This window comes from Phodopus roborovskii, unplaced genomic scaffold (assembly GCF_943737965.1).
Source record: "Phodopus roborovskii unplaced genomic scaffold, PHOROB, whole genome shotgun sequence".
NCBI classification, from domain to species: domain Eukaryota; kingdom Metazoa; phylum Chordata; class Mammalia; order Rodentia; family Cricetidae; genus Phodopus; species Phodopus roborovskii.
The window spans coordinates 19,868,619-19,887,198 of NW_026126549.1; the positions used below are offsets into that span (position 1 = coordinate 19,868,619).

The 18,580-nt window shown below is 42.4% G+C and overlaps 1 protein-coding gene across 2 annotated transcripts; it reads left to right on the forward strand.

The window, feature by feature from the left end:
• Positions 1 to 6,584: 6,584 nt before the first annotated feature.
• On the forward strand, positions 6,585 to 17,203 carry Rbm22 (RNA binding motif protein 22). 2 transcript variants are annotated; one of them, XM_051201060.1, is made up of 11 exons: positions 6,585 to 6,738; positions 7,105 to 7,158; positions 9,089 to 9,118; positions 9,740 to 9,872; positions 11,038 to 11,138; positions 11,899 to 12,071; positions 12,655 to 12,855; positions 14,122 to 14,286; positions 15,320 to 15,408; positions 15,571 to 15,702; positions 16,603 to 17,203. In XM_051201060.1, exons 1-11 carry the CDS (start codon positions 6,685 to 6,687, stop codon positions 16,731 to 16,733), a joined length of 1,263 nt encoding a protein of 420 aa, XP_051057017.1. In that variant the 5' UTR covers positions 6,585 to 6,684; the 3' UTR covers positions 16,734 to 17,203. The 2 variants fall into 2 exon arrangements, with proteins under 2 accessions (XP_051057017.1, XP_051057018.1); XM_051201061.1 differs by lacking the exon at positions 6,585 to 6,738 and adding an exon at positions 7,246 to 7,293.
• Positions 17,204 to 18,580: the final 1,377 nt, after the last annotated feature.

The window sequence follows — 18,580 nt, forward strand, 5'->3', positions numbered from 1 at the left end:
CCAGTTGCTGTTCATTTTCTTTAGTAGTAGTACATGGGACTTTAAGGATTTGAGTTGCAAGCAATTACATCGTGAAATTCAATTTGTTTTAATAATACCATAGTATGCAGAGACTAATGCTGCCACAGGGAGACAACCTTTATATTTCTCACTCTCTGCCCTTCTCTATTCTGGTTTTATTTTTCTTTATCTTTTTTCATTTATTTTTTTACATAGGCTCCCTCCATGTATCTCTGGCCTGGAACTCTAATATGTATACCAAGCTAGCCCTGAACTCAACCTGCTAGGATTAAAAACACTTGCCACCAAACCCAGCTGTCTGCTCTTTTCTATAATTCAAGGAATTGCTCTAAATTTGGGGGCACTTAAAAAGAAAGCCGAGAAGGTTTAAGTGGGCATAGTCACTTCTGAGATTCAGAAGACATTTTTAAAATTTAGATTTTTAGCATGATACAAACTAATGTTCTTTGCACTGAGTTGAAGGAGAAATTAACTATAAAAATTTTAAATCCAAAGCTGGATATTAAGTAAAAGAACCTTTCCCTTCGTGGGTGTAAGACTTCTTTCTCGTGCTGTATCAAGTGAGACCATTTTGATTGGAAGCCATAGCAGCTCAGCAAGTAACCAAAATGCTGGCCTAACCCCAGACACGTTGTCTTCCTCAAATACTAACGTTCAGTTGCAAACCTTAATTTCTGTCATGTTTTCTAAAACATGTTGGCAGAGTAGACCAGCTGACCGGTTTTCCTTAAAGTATTCCTAGCACATGGCCGACAGACCTTAGAAGACAAAGTTCCTGTTTACAAACCCTGCTTTGCTTTAGTTTTCATTTTATATCTTTAGGTATTTTGGTTTGGTTTGAAGGGATAGAGAATCTGGACTACAGATAGAAAATAATCTTTGGTAGTTCCCCTTAAAAGAGGAAACTATTTAGGAAACTATTGAAAGGCACTATGTTCTTTTAAGATCAAGCCAATTTTATGAAACAATACCACCACAGAGTAATATATGTATTACAGTATAAGAAAAAAAATACTGATCTCTAATATTATGGGAACAGTAACTAATGTTTAGCCTCATAGAAGCTAGAGCAGGGAGTTGGGTAATCACAAGTTTCAAACTGCAGAGTGATTTTCCATAACTTCACAAAGCCTCAAGTTAAAGCCTACTGTAAAACCACTACTCAGTGTCTGCTTGGGGGTGGGGGAATTGGGGTTGGGGGTCAAAATGCATATAGCTTCGTAAGTCCACATATTGTGGAGACAAGAACAGTTGTCTTCTGTATGTTTTTTATGTGGTGAAACATACTTAATTCCTAGAAAAGTGTTGACATAATGGATCTATTCCCAAGTGATAAACACAAAAACACTTATGAATATACAATTTCTGTTTAAAAAGTCAAGTTAACTTACAAATAACAGCTGTTGGCTGTTTCAAGGTGAGTTTAATGCAAGTTGGTCTTGTGTTCCTAGAAAAGGTTCAACTTCTGCCGCTGGTGAATTAGGAATTGTGTCCATCGACCTTCTTGCATTATTAGACCAGGTGCAGGGTTTTTATTACTAGTCAATGCACATCAGGACACAAGAGTTAGGTGTCCTTAGCACTTGAAACTACAATTTGGAAACTTAAGGCTAAGTTACTTTGGGTTTGTGAATTGATTACCTACCAAAATTGTCTTTTGTTCTAAGTGTATGTTATAAGCATACTGCACTAAATGCCATTGCATCTTTGTAATAAGCATCCTTCTTGATCCCTTTTGGGAAGGAAAGGCACTCCTTGACTTACGAATAACAGGTTACTGTTTTGCCTTATTGCTTAATATAGTGAAATAAAGCAGATAAAAGCTTGAGTGTGTCTTCTGTTTGATTTCACAAATGCTGGTTAGAAGCTGCACTGCTCGGCTTAAAATCAGTTGGTAGGTGAGACTCTCTTTTTTATTATTTTTATTTGGGGGAACATAGATGAGAAGAAGGCAGCATATCCTCCAGAACTGGAGTTAACAGGTGGTTCGTGAGCCACCTACTGAGAACTGAACCGTCCTCTGCAAATGCTCTCCTGCCCCTCCCTTCATTCTTTATGTAAATTAACTTGATGCAGTAATTCACCAAGCCCCTACCTTGTGGTGGCACACTCCTAGCGCTAGGGAGACAGAGGTAGGCAGATCTCTTGCGAGTTCAAGGTAGTCTATATAGTGAATTCTAGGCTGCAAAGAGACCCTATTAAAAAAAAAAAAAAGGTAATTTCCTGGACTATACGGGTATGGGTAGATGTACCAGCATTTATCTCCTAGCTCATTACTTGCAAAGGTATCCTTTAAAATAAATAAAACAGGTTGCTGTTGGATCTCCTATCCCAGCTTTCCCTCCTGTTGAGTAGCCAGCATCAAAGAACCTGATTACTCAAATCTGTTTTCTGCTGAACCCAGAAAGGATCTCCATTATTTAAAACGTATATGAACAAACCCCTAGGGCTTGAGAGGTGAGCTAACATGGATTCCTTCATGAAGGCAGCTTAGCATCTGCCTACCCACTCCTGACTGGGCCTTTGCTCAACTAGTGTCCTGCTGGCATCTCCTGGGACCTCTGTTGTCTGGGTTCTGACTCTCCTGGGCTTCTGTCCCAACAGCAGCTTGAAAAACCAAGGACCTGGAAGCTGAACTATGCTTAACATGGGGGAAGTTAAATGAGATCCAGGTGGTGTCTTGGTGTTGGGTTTATTTAGCTTATGTTTCCAAATCACTGGCGGTCAGGATAGGAACGCAAACAGAGCAGGAACCTGAAGGCATGAGCTAATGTAGAGGTTATGGAGAAGTGCTACTTACTGGCTTGTTCCCCATGGCTTGCTCAGCCTGCTTTCTTTTTTGTTTGTTTTTCGAGACAGGGTTTCTTTGTATTGCCTTGGAACCTATCCTTGAACTCACAGAGATGCAGCACCTCCTGAGTGCTGGGATTAAAGGCGTGTGCCACCAATGCTGGGCTCAGCCTGCTTTCTTACAGAACCCAGGACCACCAACCAAGGGGCATTCCCACCCACAATGGTCTGGGCCCACCCACATGAATCACTAATTAAGAAAATGTCCTACAGGTTTGCCGCAGCCCAATCTTATGCAGGAATTTTCTCAATTGAGGCTCCCTCACTTGATGACTCTAGCTTGTGTCAAGTTGATATAAAACTAGCTAGCCAACTGTTTTGAGACAGTCTCACTTTGTAAATTCAGAAATCATCCTCATTTGCCTTCCAAGTGCTGGGGTTAAAGGTGTCACTTACCCAGCCATGATTTGGAGGCTAATGGACCAAAATTCCTGCAAGAGTAGACATCCCTAACTTTGCTGAACTAGTGTGTATGGGTGTTTTGCCTTATGTGTATCTGTACATGTGTGCAGTACTCATGGAGGCCAGAAGAGGGTGTCGGATCATCTGAAACCGGAGCTGCCATGTGGACGCCCTGAAAGATCAACCAGCATTCTTAACCATTGAGCTGTCTCCCTTTTTGTCATTTTTGTATTCTATCAGATGTTTTGCCAAATGCTTTGTGTTTTCTTCTGGTGTCATCTCAATTTAGAATATTCTTCCCTCTCTCTGTATGTCAGGATTACTTTTACTCCCATCTCAATGTAATTTTAGAGGGGCAGTGGTGGCACACACCTTTTATCCCAGCACTCGGGAGGCAGAGGTAGGTAGATCTCTGAGTTTGAGGCCAGCACAGTCTACAGAGCAAGTTCTAAGGCAGCCAGATATATACACAGGGGGGGAAAAAAAACTGTCTTGAAAAATATAAATAAATAAATGTAATTTCCTTGCATTGTGGGGTTTTAAATGCACATAGCTCCTTTAATAGGTTGCAAATTCCCTATGAATCAAATCCAGATCCATTATGTTAGGTCTCAGACAATGCATATGTCCAGAAATGATACTCTTGGCTTAGCTCAAGCTAGAATATAGAAGGATTTCTATTAGATAAAAACCAGTATTCATCAAGAACTTGTGGAATGGATTCCCTTCTACAAAAGGAATCATCTCCCTTGCCTGTGACAGAAGGGATATATGACTCTCCATTGACATATAACTGGTTACATATCAAAAGCTTGTAATGACCTCCAGGCTCCCTCAGTCCCTACTCACACATACTTGTTATGTATCTTAAAGCCCCCACACTAACCTGGCTCCTTTCACCTCCCCAAGTCCTCCCCACTGCAACATAACCCCTTTTAACCAACAGGACTCTCCCACCATTTCTGCTATCTTCTTGGCTTCCCTAGCCCTGGCCACATGCAAGCTCTTTCTTTTTCTCTCAGTTCTGAACTTCCCCAGATGTCTATGGATGTCCTCACTCTCTCTTACCTATAATAAAAACCTTCCCACAAATGATGGAGCAGCCATTTCAGTGGTTTCTTTACTTCAAATCCTTGAGTGTACATTGGTCATCTGTTTCTTCTACATTCAGTTCAAAGAGCAATCTAGAGCAAACGCTAACCCTCAAGCAATTGCATTTCAGCCATGTATCATAAATGATCTTTTCTGTAAACATAAATGCTGTGATTTTCAAGAATGCACCAGCAAGGACAGAAGAGATGACTCAGGAGTTAAGATATGGCTGCTTGTACAGAAGACCTGTGTTGAGTCCCAGAATTCATGTGGCAGTTCACAACTGTCAAGTCCAAATTCCCACCATTACACAAATATATTTAGAGATTTCTTTGGGCCACCAACCAGCCCCCAAATAAAACTCACTATTAATTATGAATGCTCAGCCTTAGCTTAGGCTTATCCCATTAGCTCTTTCAACTTAATTTAACCTGTTTCTATTCATCTATGTTTTTGCCTCGTGGCTTTTTACCTTCCTTTCATTTTGTATGTCTTTCCTGCTTCCTCCATGTCTGGCTGGCCCCTCCTGTCTCTTTCCCTTCCTTTCTCTGAGCTTAAATTCCTCCTCCTACTTTCTCTCCCTGCCTAGAAGTCCTGCCTATACCTCCTCCCTCTCTATTGGCCATTCAGCTTCTTATATCAATCAGGTGCCTTATAGCTTAAGAAACCTAAGGAACAATGATAGAGGATAGGAAAGCCATGATACCCTGAAGGGAGCCATCAAAACAACACAACCTAGATCAACCCAGTTGACTAGATGGTTCAAACTCCACACAATGGGGCTCAACCTTAAATCCAGGAGCATCTGTATAGGAACAGAACATAAATCAGTCATTACTAATGTAGGCTGAATATGGTGCTTAGCTGACTGCCTACAAGTACATCAAAACTTTGTGATGAGCCCGGCAGTGGTGGTGCAAGCCTTTGATCCCAGCACTCAAGAGGCAGAGGCAGGGAGTTCAAAGTTCAAGGCCAGCCTGGTCTATAGAGCAAGTTCCAGGACAGACTCTAAAACTACACAGAGAAACCCTGTCTATATCTTGAAAAACTGGGGGGGGGGGGGGAGGAATACACCTTTGGGATGATGAAAATATGATGTAAAAAAATAACTATACAAGAAAATCTTTGAGCAGTTTAGTGACTGATTAGATCTATTATTAAATAATCAGGTCTGGTGGCACAGGCCTATAATCCCAGCTATGTGGGAGACTTAGGAAAGAATATTACAAATTCAGACAGGGCCTTCCTGTGCTACTGTTCAAGACCAGAGAGCAACGTAGTGAGACCCAGCCTCGAGATAAATAAAGATATAGAAAAGGACATGATAGTGTATGCTTTAAATCTTGGCACTGAGGAGGCAGAGGAAGAGGATCTTTAGTTCCAGGCCAATCTAGTCTACATAGCAAGTTAAAGACTACATAGTGCGACCCTGTCTCAAAACATTTGTAGAATGGTTGGGAGTTTAAAAACTTGAAAGCTCTGACTTATAAGACCCTTTTCATGTCAGAAGTTAGAAAAATGGGGGCTGGAGAGATGGCTCGAGAGCCCTGGCTGTTCGTCCAGAGGTACTGAGTTCAATTCCCAGCAACCACATGGTGTCTCATAATCATCTATGAGATCTGGTGATCCTGTGTGCTCTTTCTGGCATGCAGGAAAAACACTGTATACATAATAAATATCTTTTTTAAAAAATATAATAAAAAGTTAGAAAGACTGTCTTGGGATCTGTGGCTTCATCATATTTTTAGCTCCAGAACCAAAAAAAAAAAAAAAAAAAAAAAAAAAAAGGGGGAGGGGGCATTCATCTTAACTTCAATTTCCTTTTATATAAAAGAGGAACCACCATCCTAGCCATAATGGTAGTTAGGGTGACAACATAAGACAAGGGCTATCTAGTTAGATATGATTTCCTGACAATGAATCCGCTGTAGAATAAAGAATGCCCAACATCTATACCGAAGTGATTCGTTGTCTTCTACTGTAAACTTAGTAGACGTTCTGTACTTTTGTATGCTAAGTGTAACAACGGGAGGACTACTGAGGGCGTGAGAGACGGAGACATCAGTGCCTAGCTGTCACTAACCGCGTGTGGACCCCGGCCGGTGGTCCTCCATCCGTTCCTTCATCCTTTGACAGCAAGGATGCGCGCGAGGCAGCCAGGCGGAAGCGCCGGGACAGCCGCGCTCTGACGCGAGGCCCCGCCCCGCGGCCGCCCTCGGCGCGCATATTACACGTAGCGCGGCGCCCGCCCGGAGTCTGCCGGGATTGTGGCGGTCGGTCTCCCGAATCGGAAGCCGGCGCTGCCTCGGGACTCCCGATATGGCGACCTCTCTGGGTTCCAACACCTACAACAGGCAGAACTGGGAGGACGCGGTGAGTGCGCGCCGGAGAAGGACGCGGGGGCTGCGAGGCCGGGCGGGATGGGAGACCATGCCCCGGGCTGCGGCGGGATCGGCCAGAGCCGCGCTGCGGCCTAGCCAGGCGGGGCAGCGGGAGGAGAGCCCTCGTGCGGCGGAGCAGGGTCCCGGGACTAGCGCTGTCCACCCGGCGACTCCACACTTCACAAATGCTTTTTTTCCCGCTTGCCGGAAGTGCAGACAGCGCCCCTTCCCGCTCCGCGGCCAGTGCCGGAGCTGGGGCTCCTGCCAATCTTGCATCCTTCTCCGTCCCAGAAAGTGACTGAGGGAGCAAGGTCTTCGGGACTTAATCTTCAACCATATTTCCCATTTTATTCCCCAGGACTTCCCCATACTGTGTCAGACCTGTCTTGGAGAAAACCCTTATATACGAATGGTGAGTGCTTGCCTGTGCAGTGGGAGTTAACTGTACAGAATATTGTGGTCCATGCACGCTGATTGTAAAGTTTCTCTTGGCCGTTAGAAGAATTGATGCTCTTTTACTAACCCGAAGTACAGGACAACTTGCAAGGTAATGCCATCCGTACTTCCTGTCCTAGACACTGAGCAATAATTCTGTAATGTTGGAGCCTTAATGTAACAGCTAATACTTGTTGAGCATCTACCTAGAGAGTAGGTCTGTTGATGGGAGAGTTTACCTTTTTGGTTTTTCGAGACAGGGTTTCCCTGAACCTTTTTTTGGAGGGTGTCCTGGGACTCATTAAGACTAGGTTGGCCTTGAAATCACAGAGATCCTGTCCGTCTCTGCTCCCGAGTGCTGGGATTAAAGGTGTGTGCCACCAGCAGCAGCAGCAGGAGATTCTTGCCTTAAATCCCAGCCTTTAGGCAAGTGGATCTCTGTGAGTTCCAGGCCATTCAGGGCTATGTAGTGAGACCTTGTCTTTTCTTTAAAGCACATAGATACCATTCTCCCCCTGTAAACCAGATGGTTGGATTAATGTTTAAAACAGTTTCCTCAAGAGATGTCAAAGGAAATTGCAAGTTTTTACCTGGAAAACAAAGTAGCCATTGAAATAGCCACCTCCCAGAACTGATTTTTTTTTTTAATTTTTTTTATGTTCTCATATAAAGTAATAGGTTTTATTTTGTCATTTTTCATACACATGTCATACTTTGTTTTCAATTATTTCCTCTCCCACTGCCCTCCAGCTTTCTTCTTGCCCCTTTCCGCCTAGTTTTCTTATTTCCTCCAGTTGACCCTTCTTTTTGCTGGGGGTGGTTCCAGGCGGGGTTTTTCTGCGTAGCCTTGGCTGTCCTGGAACTCACTCTATAGACCAGGCTAGCCTCTGTCCCTGCCTCCCAAGTCCTGGGATTAAAGTCTTTCACCACCTTACCTGGCTACCCTTCTTTATTCTAATGACACCTTTTTTTTTTTTTTTTTAAATCCAGCTTCCAAACACACACATACACATGTGTGTATACACTCTTCCCAATCAGGACTTTTTGTTTTTTTCAAGACAGGGTTTCTCTGTAGCTTTGGAACTTGTCCTGGAACTCACTTTGTAGACCGATCTGTCTCCCGGTGCTGGAATTAAAGGCATGTGCCACCACTGCCAAGCAGGATCCCTTTTCTAGGTTCACACACACAGAGAGCACAATTTGAAATCTAGGTTCCACGTGTAAGAGAACATATGGTGTTTCCATTAGGAATTTTAGTTCTTAAGAGCCAGAAGTAAATCTAAGAGTGGTAGCTCTGAGAAGATACTTACTTAGTATTAGGTCCATGTACTTTTAGGAGAATATGACCTTGATGGTCTAGCTGTCTTAATTCCATTTCTCTTGCTTATGATAAAAGACCCTGACACAAACAGCTTAGGAGAGAGGGGGTTTATTTGCCTTACAGTTCATAGTTGCAGTCCATCATTGTGGGGCAGTCTGGGCAATTGGTCAACATTCAGGTCACAAGCAGAGAATTAACGAATGTGTGCTTGCTAGTGCTGAGCTACTTCACTTAAAGGGTCTGGGGTCCAAACTCTGGGAATGGTGCAGCCCATGATCAGGCTGGATCTTCCCACATCAACTGTAGAAACCTAGAACCCATAGACATGCCCATGGGCTGATGGGGTCTAGATAGCTGATCCTAGGTATGTCAAGTTAACAATTAGATCTAACCTTTACAGTATCCCTTATCGTACCCCCCAACTAAAAGATGATTTAGGTTTGGCTTGGTTATCTTTATTTACAGTGCCAGGGATCTCCAGACACATAGCATATTTTGTATTTGGGGGGTAAAAAGCAGATGCCTGGGTTAGTTTCTTTTGTTTGTTTGTTTTCTCTGATGTAATTCCAATTCTTTTCTATTTCAGACCAAAGAGAAATATGGAAAAGAATGCAAAGTAAGTGTACCTGTTAAGAAGTAACTATTTCATTTTTTTTTTAATCCCTTTCCTTCCCTTTATTCTACCAAATTGGCTTTGTACTTACTAAGTTTTGAGGTCCTTCCAACAGAGTCCATGCTCACACCTTTCATGTATTATTGATAATTCAATGACTGACAGCTAGTATGGGAAATAAGAAAAGGACCCTTCTAATGTAGATTCATAAACAGGTTTTTCTGAGTCTGCACACTGATGACCATGAGTTTGTGTGCCCAGTGTTGTTTGACTACTACACAGGAGCATTTCAGCTAAGAAGGAGGGTGGGGACTGTCATAGTATTCTCAGACATAATACTTTCTGCTTCGATTTCCCTATTCCTCACCAAAAAGATAGTCTGGATTTTTTTTTTTTTTTTTTTTTTTTTTTTTGCCTCTAGGTAGGACGACTTTGACTTTCTGAATAGTTACTTTTGTACTTTGTAAGCTTTTTAACTACTAGAAAAGAGAAAGTAAATGGAATTGAGGGTTAGCTTACATGTACATTAGGTAACCACCTAAGGTCAACTCTCCATACTTAGTAAATCCAGATTGAGTCCAGGTCAGGACCATTAACATTCTATGATTCTTGATGTGTGTTCAGATCTGTGCCAGACCATTCACAGTGTTTCGTTGGTGCCCTGGGGTCCGCATGCGTTTCAAGAAGACTGAAGTGTGCCAAACCTGCAGTAAATTGAAGAATGTTTGTCAGACCTGCCTATTAGACCTAGAGTATGGTATGTTTGCCACATCCACTAGACCTGAAAAGTATACAACTACTCTATACAAGATGTACCCTGATGTCTCCCACTTCTCCCCATCTCTGGTTCTGGTCCCACCATAGAGTGTCTGCTGTGATCTGCTTTTCCCAGGCGTAGTAAACTCACAGTAGGCTGCTGTGGAGTCCTCCTGAGCAGTAGTAGGAAACAGGAACAGTTGGGAAGAAATCAGAACTAGAACTGACCTACATACACCTCCATCTCTGTAGTCAGTTGGGGTAAAAGGCATTGCTCCTATATAGGCCATTTCTTTGCTGGGTCCTTTTTCTTGATCTAAAACTTTTTCTAAAGTCCCAACAAGAAGTTCCTGGGCTAATTATGCTGGGACTTTTGTTTTAACCATACTGTTAGAACTGTGTATTGCTACTATTTCAAAACATCTGCTTCTGGAACTTTTTTTTTTTTTTTTTTAATGTAAATGACACTTTCCTTTTCAAAAAAAGTAATCTACCAGCAAGAAAAGGTATGTGGGGTATATGTATGTGTGTATGCTAGTTAGTTCTGGCTACATATTGTTTAATATTATTTGTGTTTGTCAGGAGCATTCAGGCCTGCAGTAAGTGACCCATTAATATAACACTATCCATAGGTCCTTCAAGACCAATTTAACAATAAATCATTGTATTATATGGATTTTAAGTAAATTTTTAAAGCTAGATACGTTTTTAACTTATTTGACAATGGCTAAATTCTGTTCTTTGATACGATTTTCTAAAACAGCTTACCAAACTCCTTGACAGCACAGGAATTTGGACAGTTTCTTGGGGTGGCCTATAGCAGTTGTTAGCCTGATGGTGCTAAACAGTTTGGTTTTAAATTATTGTAAGCTGTTACCAAGTAGGTGGGTGATCTTTGTGGGAGTAGTATGCACATGTGAGTGCGGGGCAGAGTCCAGAAAGGGGTGTCAGCTTCTGGAGCTGGGTTACAGTGAGCCACCCTGCATAGTTAAAAGGAACTGCAATCTGGTCCTGTGCATGGACAGTATGTACTCTGAACCACTGGACCATCTCTGTCACCAACCAAGTAGGAAAGAGAGGGAAGGATGATGTTGTAGTTTACATGTTCAGCATGAATGTGTTTTCAAATTTATATGATGTTTTTTCCCTCCATTTCTTTATAACAGGCCTACCCATCCAAGTTCGTGATGCAGGGTTGTCATTTAAAGATGACATGCCCAAATCAGATGTCAACAAAGAATATTACACACAAAATATGGAAAGAGAAGTATGTTTTTTATTTTAACTGAAATAAAATTCTTTTACTTCCTCTCTAACTCCTCCTATATCTTCTCCCTCCCAACACCCCCATTGATGGCCTCTTTTTCTTTGATTATTATTTTTGTATGTTTGTGTGTTCTTGAGTGTGCAAATATATGCAAATATAAAAACAATCTGCTAAGTCCATTTAATGTGACTTATGTGCATATGAGTTCAAGGCTGACCACTTTGTATTGGATAACTAATTAAAGGGCTCATCCCCAGAAGAGACTGATTCTCTCTCAGCAGTCATTAGTTGCCTATAGTTCTTTATCTAGGGATTCTAGGGATGAGACCCATGAGATTTCCTTTGTTTGAATTAGTAGATCTAATTTTTTTTTTTTTTTTTGGAGATAGGGTTTCTCTGTGACCCTGGTTATCCTGGAACTCACTCTATAGGCCCTGAACTCACAGCCAAGCCTGCCTCTCCCCAAGTGCTAGGGTTAAAAGCATGTGCCACACACCCTCAAATTAGTATATTTATTGTTCATGTTTTGATTTAGGCAGCTATATTGTAGGATATCATGGGTATAGCTTCCATGTCATTTCTTGGAAACACAATCTAACACTAGACTTTCTAGTCCTCTGGCCACTTTCTTGATGTCATTGTCTGAGGGGACAGATATGTGGTGCTGGGGATTGAATCCAGGACCTTGTGATTGAGGTAGTTTTATATTTGATAAAAATCTTAATGAATTGACAGCATATAAAGTTGTCCTTTCATGCAGATTTCTAACTCTGATGGAACACGACCAGTTGGCATGCTGGGAAAAGCTACATCCACCAGTGACATGCTGCTCAAATTGGCCCGGACCACACCATACTACAAAAGGAATCGGCCTCACATTTGTTCCTTCTGGGTGAAAGGAGAGTGTAAGAGAGGAGAGGAGTGTCCGTACAGGTAAGAACTGAGCTTACTTCCTGTGCTTTCTTTCAGACAACTGATTAGTGGCAGACTCTAGCTTAAACTCATGCTTTAGCATCTAAAGCTCTTATAGTTTGTTTGCATGTAGGGTATTTTACAAGAGCTAGATTATATTTTCTCCTTAAGGACTAAGAGAAACTAAATTGCTATGTCATATAAGGTACATGCTGACCTTGAAGTTTCTAAGATAATTTAGTGTCATCATTTAAGTTGTTTCAGTAGCAAAATATAATTGAATTCAAAATAAGACCAGACTTCCACAGGCTACTTTTGTTTCAACCAAGACTACCTAACATCAAAAATCAGGGGTTCCAACTAATGTTTGGTCAGCTGTAAACCTCCCCCAAATATATGCCCTTTTTCTGAGGTGAAGTCCATAGCTTTAATGAGAGCCCATTAGGAAGTCTTTGTGTGGTATAATAATCCCTTGGTGTCTTTTGTTTAGTAACAGTATTTTTGTGTGGACATGGTTTCTAGTTTGAAAGGCATTTGTAGCTCCTGTAGAGTCATCCTTTTTCCCTTCTTTTCACCTTTGTGCTTTTCCATTTGTGAATTTCAGACACGAGAAACCTACTGATCCAGATGACCCCCTTGCTGATCAGAATATCAAAGACCGGTACTATGGAATTAATGATCCTGTAGCCGATAAGCTTCTAAAGCGGGCTTCAACCATGCCTCGTCTAGACCCACCAGAGGATAAGACCATCACCACTCTATATGTGGGTGGTCTGGGAGACACCATTACTGAGACAGATCTCAGGTTTGTGGGCATCATTTCAGAACTTGCCTTTGCTTTTAACTGCATTGAAATAAATAGTTTGCAAAAAACACCACCAAACACCAAAAATGATAATTCTAAGTCAGGTTCATTTCCAAGCCATCCTGTCATCGATATGAATGCCAACTGAAAGTTGTATAAAAATTTTTTTTGTCTTTTGAGACAGGGTTTCTTTGTTTAACAGCTCTGGCTGTCCTGGAACTAGCTCTGTAAACCAAACTGGCCTCAAACTCACAAGAGATCTGCCTGTCTCTGCCTACCAAGTGCTGGGATTAAAGGCGTTTGCCACCATTGCCCAGCTAAATTTCTTTTTTATGATATCAGTATAGTTGTATTTCTCAAGAGTGCTTTTTCATCTTTGCATCAGAAAATAAAATGTGGGCCTGGTAGTCAATTTGGATTCTTTTTTTTTTTTAATTGCTGTGTATGTGTGATGTATATGTAGGCTTGTGCAAGTGGCTGCAGGTACCCAAAGAGGCAATAGGTGTTAGAGCCTCCTAGAGCTGGAGTTACAGGTAGTGAGCCACTCGACATGGGTGCTAAGAATCAAACTTAGTCCTTTGCAAGAGCAGTGTGTCCTCTTAACCTCTGAGCCATCTCTCCAGCCCCTGGTTTGAATTCTTAAAGGATGACACATCCAATTATTATGGAAGGTAGTGAGCACTATGGCTCTGAAACTTTTTTGGTTTAATTGTTGCTATTTTGCAGAGATTATGATTTAATTTGTATTTTAGGCTTATTCAGTGCTTGACTAGATGAGATATCTTTTCCAGTGAGATGAAATAGAGAAGAGACTCCTGCCCTGTCAAACCCTATCTCATTGAGCTAGTAATCTCCAGGAGCCAGCTAACTTTTTATAAAAGGACTAGAGAAAATACTTTGGGCTCAGTGGGGTGCCTGTGATCTCTTCTGGATATTGCTCCCTTTTTGTTAGATTTTTATACAGTTTCCTATAGTTCAGGCTAACCTGGAGAATTTAAATGACCTTAAATTTCTGATCCTCTTACCTGTGCATGTGATGATAAATATTATCCACCAGGCCTGACTTGCTTTGTTTGAGTCATTTATTTATTGATCTATCTATAGATCTTTATTTATGGTTGTTAGACAGGGTCTTATAGCTTAGACTGGCATGAAACTCTGTCTAGTGGTGACCCAGAACGTTCTAAGTTCATAGGCCATTTCCGTTTTGCAAGGCATCATCTGGCTGGGTTGCTGACATGTTTTTCTTGGCCTGTGTTCCTTCAGAAATCACTTCTACCAGTTTGGAGAGATCCGAACAATCACAGTTGTGCAGAGGCAGCAGTGTGCCTTCATTCAGTTCGCCACTCGGCAGGCTGCTGAGGTGGCTGCTGAGAAGTCCTTTAATAAGCTCATCGTGAATGGCCGCAGACTCAACGTAAAATGGGGAAGGTATGAACCAGACTGTTCTAAACTGTTTTCATCTGGAGACTGAAAGCCTGGGTAAACAGGTTAGACAGGGCCTTTAAAAAAATCTTTGAAAGATCCTTCTCTAGTGTTTTTATTTTAGTTAGTTTATGTGTATGGATGCTTTGCATACACGTATGTCTGTGCACCAGTTGTGTGCTTGGTGCCAGAAGAGGGTGCTGGATCCCCTGGGACTGGAGTTACATGTATTTATGAGTCACTGTGTGGGTGCTGGCAGTTGACCCAGTGTTACTGAAAGAGCACCCAGAGCTCTTAACAGCTGAGCTGTCCCGCCAGCCCCCTTCTTTAGTATTTGATTTCTATGACTGTTGGAAGCACCTTACTTTAGAAATGTATTTAAGGTCTTGCCCTATAACCTGCTCCTTTGGAGTTCATGTTTTACCACCCACTATGAGCCAAGCATAATGCCATGTTGCCCAAGGAAGTTGAATTAGACCTAGCTTCTCCCCTCAGAGCCTGAGTGCTGGAGAAGTAAAGAAAGGGATAATCAGAAGAATATATGTTTTAAGGTTGAAATTGACTGCATAAGAGAGATAAGTAACATCTTGAAAGCAGAGAGGAGCAGGCTGACAGCAGCTCCCTTGGTGGAGTGTGCTTTCTGTGTGCTGAGCACTCGCTGCACTCATGAATGCTGTCTTCTCTAGCAAGGATGGTGGTTTTGGTTTGGGTTTTTTGAAACAGTATCTCTCTGTGTAGCCCTGGCTGTTCTGGAACTCACTAGACCAGGCTGTCCTAGAAGGCAAATAGATCTGCCTTCTAGCTCCCAGGTGCTGGGATTAGTGGGCCACCAAGTCTGGCCAGTGGGAGTAGTTTTGAACCCAGATCTTTCCACCTTCAAAACCTTGCTTTTAACCACTCTCTACTTTGTCATCTGTGGGAAAAGAATGTTTGCTAAAAGGGGAAGGAGTGCTGGAACCCCATCCTCCTGGGAATGAGTTAAGCAGTGGTGTGAAAGAAGGCTGGACAGCACTGATGTCCTATGCATGTGTGTCTCCAGATCCCAAGCAGCCAGAGGCAAAGAAAAAGAGAAGGATGGAACTACAGACTCTGGGATCAAGCTAGAGCCTGTACCAGGGCTTCCTGGAGGTAAGTGTGTGTGAACTTCTTGCTGATGGAAACTCAGTCAGCTAGTGTTTCTCTGTTAGAAGAGGCCAGACTCTGTCAGTTGTGCAGCAAACCCAGGATATAAATGGTGGAAATATGGTATGGATTGTCTTCTTTTCTAAGTGTCTGCTATTTCCTCTCCAGCTCTACCTCCTCCTCCTGCAGCAGAAGAAGAGGCATCTGCCAATTACTTCAACCTTCCCCCAAGTGGTCCTCCAGCAGTGGTGAACATTGCCCTGCCCCCACCCCCTGGGATCGCCCCACCCCCACCTCCAGGTAATTGACCTCTTCCTTCCTGGCCCAGAGAAGGCCTTGTAAAAAGTACTGCACCTGAATTGAGTCTGAGGCAGCTAGGTCCTTTGTGTTTGCTCTGTAGATGAGAGTCCTGATACTTTACGCTTCTTCTGGACTCCTAGGAGAAGAAAGGCACATTCTGTAAATCTGAGCATGAGTATGATAGGGTAGGAGTTACTGCAGGCATCTGCCACCAGCCTGTTTTTCATTGAAAAAGTTGTCCTAACTGATGTCCTAGAGCACTGTTAGCTGTCCACAGCAGGATGTGGGCCTTATATCAGTATGGGAATCAGAACACCACTGCTTTCAGCAGAAAAATTTGTTGTAAAGAAACTCATGTAAATGACATAGACTTGATCATGGAATCAGTTACATTTGGGCTCATATTCTTTTTCATGTCAGTGGCCACTAATAAACAGTTGAAGTGGTAGCACCCTGTGAATGTCCATGACAGTGTGAACAATGTGGGAAATAGTGGGTGGCTAGTGTTCTTTTGAATGTGAGCCTGTATGTTTCAAGAAAGTTGTTTCCATTCTGGAATCAAGCATTGAGGCTAATGATGACAGAAAGGATCTTGACATGGGATCTTTCTGGTCTCCCATATCCTGATCTGACTCCTGTCTGGTAGGATTTGCTATGTTGGATTAGTAGCAGACAGTCCAGTGACATACTAACAGGTGCATGAGTCTGAAGTTTTTGGGGGCTGAGGGGGAAAACCAAGGAATATAAATAGATATTCCTAAGCAGGTTTTGTGCACGACATTTACTTAACATTATGTCAGCCTTGATTTATGTGTAGGTGGGTTTGATCTTAGAAAGATTCAGAGGTTTGGAAGGTTGTCAAGGGAACTGCAAGCCTAATTTTTTTTTCTTCCACATCAGGTTTTGGACCACATATGTTCCACCCAATGGGACCACCCCCTCCTTTCATGAGAGCTCCAGGACCAATCCACTACCCTTCTCAGGACCCTCAGAGGATGGGAGCTCATGCTGGAAAACACAGCAGCCCCTAACACAGCATCACTACTCAGGGGCTCTGAGGAAGAAAGGGCACTCTAAAATCCCAGTAAATGAATCCTGGGATACGTATAATTTTCCTTGCTTTGTAGTTTCCATGGTAGCTGAATGTGTTCAGATGTGGGCAGTCAGAGAACACAGCTGTGCTTCCCCACATGTGTCAGAGGGTCAGTGGGCCCAAAACCAGCTGCCATGAACACAGCTGCCACCACCACCCGGCCAATACCCAGCCTTTTTAATACTAAAATGTTGGTAGTGGGGTTGAAATAAGAACAGACAGAAGGCTGAGTATAGTGGTGCATACCTTTAATCTCAGCACTCAAGAGGCAGAAGCAAGCAGATCTCTATGAGTTTGAGGCCAGCCAGGGCTACATAGTGAGTTCCAAGACATAGTGAGACCCTGTCTTTTAAAAAAAAAAAAATTTATAGAGTCTTGTCTGTGACTTTTAATAAATGGTAATTTTAAGTGTTGTTCTTACACAAGCCATTGTAAAAAGAAACAGCCAAACCAAAGTGTGTTTAATGCCATTTTTTAGCTAAAATCTGTGCTTTAGAGCTTATATATGTAACTTGGAAATCAAGGGTTAGGCGGTTCCCCTCTTTTCCAGCCACCCAGGACCCAAGTAGTTGGACAGTGTCACCCACATTATAGACAGGTCTTCTCTTAACTTACTGAGGCTTCTCTGGAAACCCTCACAGACACACCCATAAGTGTCCACCTGGGTCCTATGTGTTCCCTCTGCAGCCACGATGACTCAGATGAGCCAGTGCATGGCTTGTTTGCCATCGCTGCTAAAAAGTGTTGCTAGTTCTGAGCTGCATTTCATTCTGTGTGTCTTTTCTCGTACTTTCCATCTTTTTTAACTCAGGGATACACATGGGAACTTGTTATTAGTTTTTCATGTGTGATATAATGAATTTATCTGTAATATATATTTAGCTTTTTCAAATTTTTTGGTGGCTCTGGGGACTGAAAATAACTTTAAAGAAGGGATCTTTTTAATGTATGCAGAAAAGTGCATAAAACACAGACCAACCGTCTTAAACTATGTGGCAGTCAGCCAGGTCTAAAAATAGAGAGCCTCCAGTCGTCCCAGAGATATTTGTGATCTAGTCACACACATCCACAAACCCTTCCCTCCAGAGACCACTATTCTATGTTGTTTCTGTGCGTAGTAACCATACGGGTGTCTGTTTGGCTTGCCTTGCTCACTGCTCTGATTCTGTGCAACATGTTACTACTTCATGATCATTGCTGCCAACTCCATCCATCAGGCCGCTCAATGTTTTGTTGTCTAGTCTTGGTACTTTATGTAAAGAAAAGGAGACAGAATTAGAGATTTGTATGAAGGACTTGCTAGGTTCCCAAACTACATGAGATGTTTATTTGCTTTTTCAGGACCCAAAATATCCTTGTTGAATAACTAATAGCACATGTGGTATGGTTCCATTAAAGACCAGTGGTTTATCTGTGGTCTGCAGGAATAAAGCAGGGGTAGGAAGGTACATGGGTGTGCACAGACAATGATCATATCTTATAAAGTAGCAAAGATCACATGAGAAGAAAGAACGAGGGCCTACTTTACAGTACAGAACCCCACCCTCCCAGGGAGTCTTCTGCACTGTCCGCATACTTCCTTCCCGAGAGCTTCACAAACAAGCCAAGTCCTACTTTCCAGGTGGTGTCGGTCTACAGATTATGGAAACTTGGCTCTCAATGAAACATCAACTGCAAGGAATCCCAAGATTTGGGCTACTGGTTCCCTGGAACCAGGAAGGGGAGCAAAACTCCAGAGCAAAAGAAAAGTACAGTTACTGTGTCATCCAACCTGGCTAGAGATTC

Coding starts and splice junctions, on each gene's coding strand:
- Rbm22 (XM_051201060.1), top strand. CDS start 6,685: ATGGCGACCTCTCTGGGTTCCAACACCTACAACAGGCAGAACTGGGAG. Junction 7,159..9,088: donor AAAACCCTTATATACGAATG/GTGAGTGCTTGC, acceptor TTTCTATTTCAG/ACCAAAGAGAAATATGGAAA. Junction 9,119..9,739: donor AATATGGAAAAGAATGCAAA/GTAAGTGTACCT, acceptor ATGTGTGTTCAG/ATCTGTGCCAGACCATTCAC.